The 11,535-nt window shown below is 41.9% G+C and overlaps 1 protein-coding gene across 1 annotated transcript; it reads right to left on the bottom strand.

Annotated features, from left to right (window-relative positions):
* Nucleotides 1-416: 416 nt before the first annotated feature.
* Nucleotides 417-7,972, bottom strand: c21h1orf50 (chromosome 21 C1orf50 homolog). The gene is made up of 5 exons (XM_017714819.2): nucleotides 7,788-7,972; nucleotides 3,785-3,900; nucleotides 3,620-3,706; nucleotides 1,270-1,401; nucleotides 417-1,020 (listed from the first exon to the last, which is right to left on the bottom strand). The coding sequence occupies exons 1-5, from the start codon at nucleotides 7,834-7,836 to the stop codon at nucleotides 835-837; spliced, it is 570 nt and encodes a 189-aa protein (XP_017570308.1). The 5' UTR covers nucleotides 7,837-7,972; the 3' UTR covers nucleotides 417-834.
* Nucleotides 7,973-11,535: the final 3,563 nt, after the last annotated feature.

The following is an 11,535-nucleotide window of genomic DNA, read 5'->3' as shown; positions in this document are numbered from 1 at the left end:
TCTTAATAACATTCCCTAATTCAAGCAACAAGACCTCAGCCAAACTTAGTGTCTATTATTTAATATTTTATTTAATAATTTTCCATTTAAAGCTATACTATGCAAGTTTTGGGGATTTGTAAGCATGTAATTGCACACAATGTGCAGAACATTTAGAAACGTTGAATTTGCTTCCCTGAGTGGATGAATCTGATTTTGAGGGTGTTGAAAGAGTATTCAAAGAGAACTTGGTCATAATTTGGTGAAGGATGTGTCTTGTGAAGATGTAAGTATCTACTACTGTCATATCTTCATGTGTTCCATTTGAGACCTAACATTAAGCCAGGCCTTCTTTATGAACATGAACGTGACTTTTATGTGTAAAGACGTATGAAGTTGCACAAAAAACTCCCGCAAAAATCTGACAACACACCTCAAACTTTTAAATGATTATTTTAGGCTTTACAGGGTGACTGGCAGCAGCAGGCGTGTTTTTTCTCCTGACTCAGTAAGGCAACTACTTTTCAATTAAAAAGTAACACCGTTACCTGTGTTAACGCCACACAATCATCAATAAGTCAACAAAATTTTAACATATACCCATAAATCTAGTTTTCTAACATTTGCTAGGTCCAGTGTCTGGAAACCACACGGCTTCAAGGCATGATCCAAATAAGACAGTATTCAATTTTGTCCCATAAACATTATACCATGGTTTTCAGTGTTAAAATCAATTGTAAACACTTGGGTCTCAGTCCAACGTGAATTACTTCCAAAACCTTTCATTCAGGTCCAATAAGACCAATGGCCTCTTTGAAAGGCCACATCATAAGACGGTCCCTGATCAGTGTCGTCTCACTTCGAGAGACCCTCAAAGTTGGGCCCTGTGCAAGCAGGCAGAGCTGCTTGACTGTTCAGTAGCTTGTCCATTATACTGATTTCAGCATCTCTCTTTTCAACCTCTTCTACTGGAGTCCATGACATATCGTGCTGCAGTTTGTAGGCCCCGAGGAACTTGTGTGGACAACTAGGACCCCATTCCTAAAAGTCAGAAAAGGAGAATCAGAATGATTTCAATTGGATTTTAATCGTTTTTCATTAAGGCTAGACAGTTTTACATGTTTTTAATTTCAACTGCTGAAAAACACGTTTGCAAAGCTAAGTTTGAGTCTAGTTTCATGCAGTGCTGGACACGTCGCTGTCCACAACTGTAACAACGTCTCTATTTAGAAACAGCTTAATATAACTTTATATGCCAACATGTCAGCACTAACTCAGTGAATGCTTTACCTTAGGAGAAAGAATAGAAAAATAGCGCTGTCCGGATTCACGCATATACATATAGTACATATTTCCTGGCTTCTTCACAACATTGCAGGCTGCATGGTGCAGATCAGCGTCTCTCTTAGCATCCTCCAACACCTGAAATGTAGATTTTTTTTTTTTTTTATTGTTCACAACTCGGGCCGACTATCAAAATTCAGTACTTTTATGGAACTGAGTGAAAGTGTTAGAAAATTCAAGAGCCATTCAATACAGTATGTCTATACAGAGTCTTAGCAGTACCCGTCAGCCACTAAGCATGCAATTGCCAAAATCTAGGCTGCTGATTGGCTGTTTAAATTACATTCTGGAAGCATGTTATTAACAATGTTGAGCATATAATGCATATCATTGTAGTGAATAATGACCAACGGCATGCTTCATTACAAACAGCACGATTAGCCCTGTTTAACTGGAATTAGTTCAGTACAGAATGTGAAACGTTCACTTAAAATCATTATACCCCGAGTTTTTTAACATGGCACTACTAGTGCATTGTGTGTGGTGTCAATATCATGTGCCATCATACTGTGTATCTACAGCTGGGTGATAAAACGATAATGATGATTATCACAATATAACTTGAAGAAATGTTTGATAAATGATGTAGTGCACTCTCAAACCTCCCCGCTCTAGCCATAGGACTGGTGCCGTTTTCTACTGCAAGGAAAGTGACGCTACTCTGCTGTCACCAGGAGGGGGCGCACTTCTGAGTGAGAGGGGGGGGTCAAGGAGTGTAATGAGTCGCCAAATATACTTCGGCAACGTCTGAAACTGTGACTTATACATTCCCTGTTTGGGAGGAGCAACCGGCGATCTGTTCTCCTGTCTGAGTGACGAGATCAGTGGTGTAACTGTGCTGACCTACAGTGACCTCTCCTCTTTCTGTACATCCTAACAAGCTTTAGCAGCGTTAAGTCACGTCTGCTCCCCACAACTAGAGCACTGTTACAGCTCTTAGTCATATTTGAGTATTAGTGCCACGAAAGTGAAAGAGAGAAGTGGGTTCATGTTAATGACAGCCCTGATTTAAATGAAAGTAAACTGTGGATTCTGCATGCATGGCAGTGGAGACACCATCTTCCCAGGCTAGCTGTTTTTAGCAGCGGGCTAACTAGAAGCAGCGCTCTGTCACTCACACAGCTCAGCGAATTGATGTTACTGTAGATCAAACCAGACAAAAAAGCACCAATTTCAATTTAAACATACCTAAAAGGAGGACTCTGTTTGTCTGGTTTGAGAAAATCACACCGCAGTTAATACTTAATAATAATAATAACAATAATAATGATAATAATAATGATAATAATACACAGCGAGCATCAGATACGTTGCGGTTCACCCCTCAGACTATTATCATAGAATAGAGAAACCCAGTCGTCTGCTAGCTGGTGTCTGAATACTGTGATATGCTCTAACATGGATGTAGTAGGACTGACCGCAGTAAGGCGGTGTGATCCATCACTGACCTACTGAGCCAGCTAATGTTCTAAGCTGACGTTGTTGAGACACTACACAGTTTGGCATTTGTAACCAGACAGCTAAATAATCTGTTTTCATTCTTAAATTATGACCATCACAAAACTGCCGCCATGCTTTTCCAGCTGACCAGAAACTTTCTCCCACTGACCCACGGCAGATTTGTGAGATGTTCCACTGTTTGGTGAGTGTTTGTCAGGTTCCAACCATAAAGGGCAGTTTAAAACAGTGAGTAACCACCCAGGACCATAAATCAGCCTTCAAACTCGAAAGAAATAATAATTTGACATTTATCCCGATATGTATCAATATCGACTGATATAGATTTTTTTATCGTGATAAGATTTTTGGCCATATCGCCCAGCTTTATGTACATCATAAAAATGTCTAAGTGTCATGAGCTCCACCACGGCAAGTAAATCGCTGCTGTCAGAAGAAAACCTCGTATCTCCATTTTTGTTGTTTTTCCGTTTTTTTTTACATAATTTGAAAATGCCTGTTGCTCTTTACATTGTGTGTAAATTTAATGAAGATTGGACCAAAAGAAAACGGCCAAAAAGTATTTGGAAAACCTCTGGTTCCACTGACTTGCATTTACAGTAAGGCAAGTTTTTTTTTCTAAAAAAATTTGTCATTTTGGAGATACAAGCTTTTCTTCCGACAACAGTGAATTGTTACCACTTGCAGCATTTTTTGGTTAACGCTCACTTTCGATTTCTAATTTAAAAGAATGTCAAAAAAAAGGGCATTCAAAAATCTGCACTGAACAATTTTAATAAACTATAAGTGAAGGGAATTATATAATTATATATTATATTATATAAAGTCATTTTATTACCTTTCTAGCTTGCTCCTGCAGGTATCTTATCTGGTCAGCGATGACGGTCAACCTGTTGCAAGCATTTGCTCTGATAAATTCATCTCCCTGGGGGGGAAACCACATTGAACAACAGATACAAAGTAATATGTAACTATAGAGGCTTAATATTAAACCTCAGCTTACCTTCTGAACTTGCTGTGCTAAAGCAACAAGGTCCATTGGATCTCCAACTCGATTGGTCTGGTAGGTGTTCACCAAAACCACTCCACTTGGATTACTGCTGGTTTCCACCAAAGTGACTGAAAGATTAAAAGTTGTCCAACATTGAAACAGCAGCAGTATTAAAAATAACTGCAGCTACTTTTGCTGTAAAGACAAGATTTGCTAACAATTTATGTCTTTAAAGATATTATATTATATTTTGTGTCCCAAATGTATCGCCACCCACTGATAAGCCAAGAAATTTCTGTTGTTATCTACTTTAATATACCGACTTCATAGCGTTTATTCCTGATTCCTACATTAGTCACATTTACATGCAGCCTAATAATCAGTTAATAATCCGACTAATAGCTCAATCTGAATAGAATACGTCCATATATGCACTTCAATCGGAAAAGTCTAGTCCAACTGAGGCCATTTGGAATACAGTTTCTATCTGACTGAACGAGGTGGGTAATCCTGTAAATAATCCATTAAATAGAAGAATAATATCCGTGTCAACACCTGTATCCGATTACATTCCCTATCGGAATGTGCAAGGATGTTCTGAGCATGTGCGTTGCGTCATAGCAAAAGCAGAGAACTCATAAACGGCTCTGGCAAAGGTTTATAACATCCAACGTGGCGGAGCAGAAACTGGTCTGCAGAGGAGACGAAGTTCATGCTCTGATCTTTAAAAGACGGCGGCGGGACAGACGTCCAGCTTATGCGTCTCAGAACACGACGTCTTCCTCTTGGCCTTCTTTAATAAGGACATTTTCCTGAGTCTGACGTCATTTTAAAGCAATTAAACACACAATCACCGCTCACTGCTGCTCATCTCACTCTGACTGGACTCAAGTGATGCTCGTAGTCATGGTAACGTTTACTCTAAACGGTTCTCCACACATCTGATTACTAGTCATGAGCATGTAAACAAAGATTTTCCATCAAATTATTGAGTAGAGTGAACATAAAAACACCTCAGTCTTAATCTGTAACAGAATGTATTCAATCGGACTGGCAAAACTCTTTCAATGTAAACAAAGTCACTGTAAGACAGCAGTTAAAGCACGTGTACATTACTAGCACTAGATATGATAAAATGGATGTTATGCAAATTAGTTTTATTTTTTAACTCTTTCACATTCAATGTTTTTTTGTTTGTTTGTTTGATAATGGTTCACTTTATTCAACCATTTGCTTCAAACAGTCATTCTAATCTACTCGGTTTAAACATTTATACGGAAAAGATGTTCTGCACAAACAGAACATCTCCAAGTAATTAACCACACACACAGTACTGTGCGAAAGTCTGAGGCACCCAAGACTCATTTTCAAAATCTATTTATTTGTGTAGTTTGTGTCTATTTGCTGAGAAAAGTGTTAATATTTGAATAAACTAAATTTATAGAATGTTAATGAATTTATATATATATATATATATATATATATATATATATATATATATATATATATATATATATATATATAGTGATTTTCTGGATGTTAGTGTGTTTGTTTACCCATTCCAAGCCTCTCCTCGAGGAAGCCCAGTATTATATGTAGTTAAAAAGCAGCTCAACTGCTTAACTGAGAGAGTTGGACTTTTTTCCACTTATTTGATGTTAGAGCTGAAGTTTGGATGCAGTTTCTCAACGCAAGGATTTTTCAACTTCTCAAAAACATTTTTAATGGAGTTGCTTAAATAACGTGTTACTGAATAATGAGTATCAGCAGAGTCAATAATCTGCCAGGTCATTTTGCTGTGAAATGACGAAACTCAAGCAGGGGTTTACGGTGGGGTCAGACCTTTGGACCCTCAATTTACATCAGTAGAAAGTGAAGCTGCGCTGCTCCACTCTGCGCTGCAGACTGCGCTGCATGGACACTGATCTATTCTACACAGACTCCAGTCTAGACTCCGGATTATACCCGGCAGAGCTCCGCTTTCCCTGTCCTATCCAGTCCACCTGGTTAGACACCACTAGCATACATGGCGAGGCTGAGCTGGAAAATTCAGGTCCAGAAAGGAAAAATCCTTCCCAGGATTTTGTTCCTACTGCCTGGACTATGGGTCCGATACCTTTTCTCTGGGGCCGTTTGGTCCGATACCTTTTCTCTGGGGCCGTTTGGTCCGATACCTTTTCTCTGGGGCCGTTTGGTCCGATACCTTTTCTCTGGGGCCGTTTGGTCAGATACCTTTTCTCTGGGGCCGTTTGGTCAGATACCTATTCTCTGGGGCCGTTTGGTCCGATGCCTTTTCTCTGGGGCCGTTTGGTCCGATGCCTATTCTCTGGGGCCGTTTGGTCCGATGCCTTTTCTCTGGGGCCGTTTGGTCCGATGCCTTTTCTCTGGGGCCGTTTGGTCAGATACCTTTTCTCTGGGGCCGTTTGGTCCGATGCCTTTTCTCTGGGGCCGTTTGGTCCGATGCCTTTTCTCTGGGGCCGTTTGGTCCGATGCCTTTTCTCTGGGGCCGTTTGGTTCGATGCCTTTTCTCTGGGGCCGTTTGGTCCGATGCCTTTTCTCTGGGGCCGTTTGGTCCGATGCCTTTTCTCTGGGGCCGTTTGGTCCGATGCCTATTCTCTGGGGCCGTTTGGTCCGATGCCTTTTCTCTGGGGCCGTTTGGTCCGATGCCTTTTCTCTGGGGCCGTTTGGTCCGATGCCTTTTCTCTGGGGCCGTTTGGTCCGATGCCTATTCTCTGGGGCCGTTTGGTCCGATACCTTTTCTCTGGGGCCGTTTGGTCCGATGCCTATTCTCTGGGGCCGTTTGGTCCGATGCCTTTTCTCTGGGGCCGTTTGGTCCGATGCCTTTTCTCTGGGGCCGTTTGGTCAGATACCTTTTCTCTGGGGCCGTTTGGTCCGATGCCTTTTCTCTGGGGCCGTTTGGTCCGATGCCTTTTCTCTGGGGCCGTTTGGTCCGATGCCTTTTCTCTGGGGCCGTTTGGTTCGATGCCTTTTCTCTGGGGCCGTTTGGTCCGATGCCTTTTCTCTGGGGCCGTTTGGTCCGATGCCTTTTCTCTGAGGCCGTTTGGTCCGATGCCTTTTCTCTGGGGCCGTTTGGTCCGATGCCTTTTCTCTGGGGCCGTTTGGTCCGATGCCTTTTCTCTGGGGCTGTCTGGTCACCAGATTTGAGACATCACGGTGTTTTTTCTCGGACGGCTGAGCATATCCTAAAATGTGCCCCGTAGCCCCACCTAGTGCTAATTAACGTATATTTGCATGTTGGTTAGTTAGAAAAAAGTGAATCTCCAGCAGGTGGCGCTGATGTTCGTTTTCCTTTTCCTTTTCATTCTGACCGTTAAAGCGGCGAAAGCGGAATCACAGACGGTCACTTCGCTGTTGATTTATTCATTTTGCATTTTCATTTTACTTTAGTCAGATTTGCAGCCGATCGCTTTGAAAAAGAAATAAGAAAGTAAACTTTGCATTTTGGTTTTAGTTTTGACATGTATTCTGCGTTTCACGAAGAAAAGCCAAAGCCATAGTGAAGTTTGCGTTTTCTTTTGTCTGTTATCTTTTTCATTTTAGATTTGGCCGTGAAAAAAAAAAAACAGAATAAAGACTAAGATGAAATGACAAATTGGCCTTTTCAATTTATTTTTATTTTCGGCCCAAACGGCTCGCGCTCATGTGAAAAATGAAACTGCAAATGAAGGCATTTCACTGCATTTTCTGTTTTGGCAGGATATTTGCGCAGAAGGTTTGGGGAAAGAAATGGAAAAGGCTCGTATTTACATTTTACTGTTTTCATTTCCTTTTCCTTTTTGGCCGGATTCGCCTCCCATAGTCCAGGCAGTAGGAACAAAATCCTGGGGAGGAGTTTTCCTTTCTGGACCTGAATTTTCCAGCTCTGTGGCGAGGCTGAAGTTATACTACGGGAACCTTCCGTTCCACCTTAAACGGTGCAGCAGCTCCATGTCACTGCTTCACCACTTAAGGTGGAACGGAAATAAACAACAGTGTTCAGATGTTTCGGTCTTACCCGCGGTGGATCTGTCCGGCTGGTCAGGCAAACTGACAGTTTTATCCATTTTCACAGCGAACTGTTCACCTAATGAGCTTAAATCAGACTAAACGACGAGAAAAGCTCGACTTGTAATTTTATAACCGGGTCGGTTTCATAACTACACAGTCCACACGGGCAGAGCCGGGAGGAGCCTGCTGCTTCTTTCTACCAGAACGCCTGTCTATATATCAACTTTTTCAGAAGGTTATAATTATTATTTTTTATTTATTTATTTCAAATATACCACAGTTACACGTAGTTTTGAACGTTTACTTTATTTATTTATTTTTTTAAAATAACATATATAACAGCGCAGTGCTTGTTTTGCAAAACTCGGTCAGGCACGTGATGGACACACAGGGTGAGGGTTGCTGGGAAATGTAGTCAGAGTTGCAGCGGACCTGTGGCAACCGTGTAACATTAATAAAATCAATGAAATGAAACACTAAAGTAGATAATAAAGAAATAAATGTTACTTTATCGCCTTTCCGTCGTTTTTTAACCAGATATGTTACATGAAATGGTTTATGCCAATATACCTTTTTGAAAATGATGATTATAGCACCAAAATGGTTCTTCTACTGTGGCAAACTTGACATAACAGTAGGAGAACACTTTCTGGTGCTATTTATAGAACCAGAACCGTTTTCAAATGATCACATGTATAACACAACTTTTCACCAGTGGAAAACTACGGAGCCCCGCTGGCGACATCCTGTATGAATACAAATAATGCGTTAGTAAGGCTTACTAAGTTGTGGCCACGCATTAGGATCTCGTTCCCACGCTTTACTAAGTCGTGGCCACGCATTAGGATCTCGCTCCCACGCCTCACCAAGTGATGGCCACGCATTAAGATCTCGTTCCCACACCTTACTAAGTCGTGGCCACGTATTAGGATTTTGTTCCAACGCCTTACTAAGTCATATCCACGCATTAGGCTCTTGTTCCCACGCTTTACTAAGCCATGGCCACGCTTTAGGATCTCATTCCCACGCTTTACTAAGTCGTATCCACGCATTAGGATCTCGCTCCCACGCCTTACTAAGTCGTGGCCATGCATTAGGATCTCGTTCCCATGCCTTACTAAATTGTAGCCACGTATTAGGATCTCGTTCCCACGCCTGACTAAGTCGTGGCCATGCAATAGGATCTCGTTCCCACGCTTTACTAAGTTGTGGCCACACATAAGGATCTCATTCCCACGCTTTACTAAGTCGTGGCCACGCATTAGGATCTCTTTCCCATGCTTTACTAAGTCGTATCCACACATTATGATCTCGCTCCCACGCCTTACTAAGTCGTGGCCATGCATTAGGATCTCGTTCCCATGCCTTACTAAATTGTGGCCACGTATTAGGATCTCGTTCCCACGCCTGACTAAGTCGTGGCCATGCAATAGGATCTCGTTCCCACGCTTTACTAAGTTGTGGCCACACATAAGGATCTCATTCCCACGCTTTACTAAGTCGTGGCCACGCATTAGGATCTCTTTCCCATGCTTTACTAAGTCGTATCCACACATTATGATCTCGTTCCCACGCCTTACTAAGTCGTGGCCACGCATTAGGATCTCGTTCCCACGCTTTACTAAGTCGTGGCCATGTGTTATTTTTATTTATGCAGAATGTCGCCAGCAGGACGCCATAAAAAAAAAAACAGTAAATTTGAGAGCAAAATGTTGAAAAAATCTAAACCTGATGTGCTTCATATACTATATTAAACGACACCTGACACAGCATTATTTCAGTTTCCTAAAATATTCTTTTTAATGACAACAAGACCTGCAAAAAAACACTTCTGCCTTTTCCGGTATAGTCAGTAAAATCCCAGGTCTTACATCACAATATAGTTCAGTGTTCATTTAAAACCAAACACACACTCATGATCCCTGGAAAACAACTCCTGAACACTTTATCTCTGGGCTTTAGTCCCATTGCACATCCTGGATTTTGGAATCACTCATAGTTGAAGTATTGATGTAATTGATTGTCCATCAGGACCAAAAACTGGATTTATGGTCCAGATTGAACTCTTAGCCTCTTTAACTCTTCGGGACCACCAGTGGTTCCAAACTGCACTTCGTTATGTTCTTCATAACGTTCATTTTCCATAAGCTCCATTCAGAAGCTGGGCGTCGTGTGAGGCTGTAGCTCTTCTCTCCAGTCTAATAGACGGTGATGTCATTTTAAACCCTTATAATAAAAGAAGCTGAACTTTGGTTTTCTACTGAAAGTCGACCCGTTTTTCCCCAAATCTGGGCTCTAAACTATAAACAGACGGCGTCTCTTCAGTGATCTGCTCTGGAAACATCACTTTTAGAAAATGACACAAAGAGCGTCGGAGATTTTCAGCTATCAGCAGTAAATTGTAAGTTTATGGTGATGTGTGTAGATCATAAACACACGTTCTGTTCATTTGAGGGGAGTTACTGAATAATTTGCAGTTACGATCTGGGTATGTAAATTCAGAAGGAAAGAACGAAACATGCCTACGAGCATAAGAGGTTAAATCAGAGCCTATACAGCCTGTTGCTGACTGTAAATGCCTCCAGCCTTGGCTGTCCTAAACCGTAGTTTGACTCGGTACTAAGGAACTGCTAAATAAAAAGTGGCAGCCAAGGCTTTAAATTACTGAAATTAAACATTGAATCTAACAATGAGGCTTTTTTGAGGATTTTAACCTTCAGTCCCTGAGCAGCACAAAAATACACTTAGGGAAATCATTATTACTGCCAGGTTTTAATTTGAAGACCCCAGAGGAAACCCACATAGACATGGGGAGAACATGCGAACTCCACACAGAGAGGACCCGGCTGGGGACTCGAACCCAGGCCCTTCTTGCTGTGAGGTGACAAGGCCACCCACCAGGTCGCCAGTCCATCACAGGGCAGACAGACAGACACATACAGTCACTCACAGCCAGGGGCAATTTAGCCTGTCCAATCAGCCTGTCTTTTGACTGCAGGAGGAAATCGGAGAACCCGGAGGAAACCCATGCAGACACGGGGAGAACATGCAAACTCCACACAGAGAGGACCCCGGTCACCCGCTGTGAGGCGACAGCGCTACCCACCGCGCCCTCGTGCTGCCCCGCCTGAATTATAACTGACTAATTACTTTAAAAAGCTTTGGAGAAGTTTGACTTATAATTTTAGGCTGATGTGACTTTTTGTTACTGTTTTAGCTCCACTTTCAGCAACAAGCTTACCCCTCATGTAGGAACCCTAGGCATGGGATCTCCAGTCTGCCTCAACAGCCCTCAACAAATGGGCCCTGGTGCTGCAAATGGGCCGTGGTGCTAATCACACTACCATTACTACATTCACAGTCAGACTACAAAAGCTCCTTTTAGACTCACAGAAAAACAGCCAATGTTAGCATTTAGCGTTGCCCAGTCCATACATTGTCCTGAAGTTCCCCTCAATTTAGCTTCGTCAAAAATTCTATTTAAAAACTCACCTTTTTTTTTTAAGTGATTGTCCAGTCTCAGTTCGGTCAACGTAAAAGTTTAAGTTACTTACGGAGAAAGTTCTTGCCTTATAAACTGAAATAGCTGCTCAGTTCTTTCCCCCAGTTTAGCAAAAGGGGAATTTTTCAAACTTTCAGCATAATCAAATCATTAAGATGCAAACAAAGCAGCCATTCAGTGTTTTGGTGTGATATTTTCCATTCTAAAGAAAGTCGGGGTCAGAACTGTTCGCAGTGGGGGTGACAGGAGCCAG

This window comes from Pygocentrus nattereri, chromosome 21, assembly GCF_015220715.1.
Source record: "Pygocentrus nattereri isolate fPygNat1 chromosome 21, fPygNat1.pri, whole genome shotgun sequence".
Classification (NCBI taxonomy): Eukaryota; Metazoa; Chordata; class Actinopteri; order Characiformes; family Serrasalmidae; genus Pygocentrus; species Pygocentrus nattereri.
Note: the sequence above shows the minus strand (reverse complement) of the source record. Positions and strands in the feature narration are given on the sequence as shown.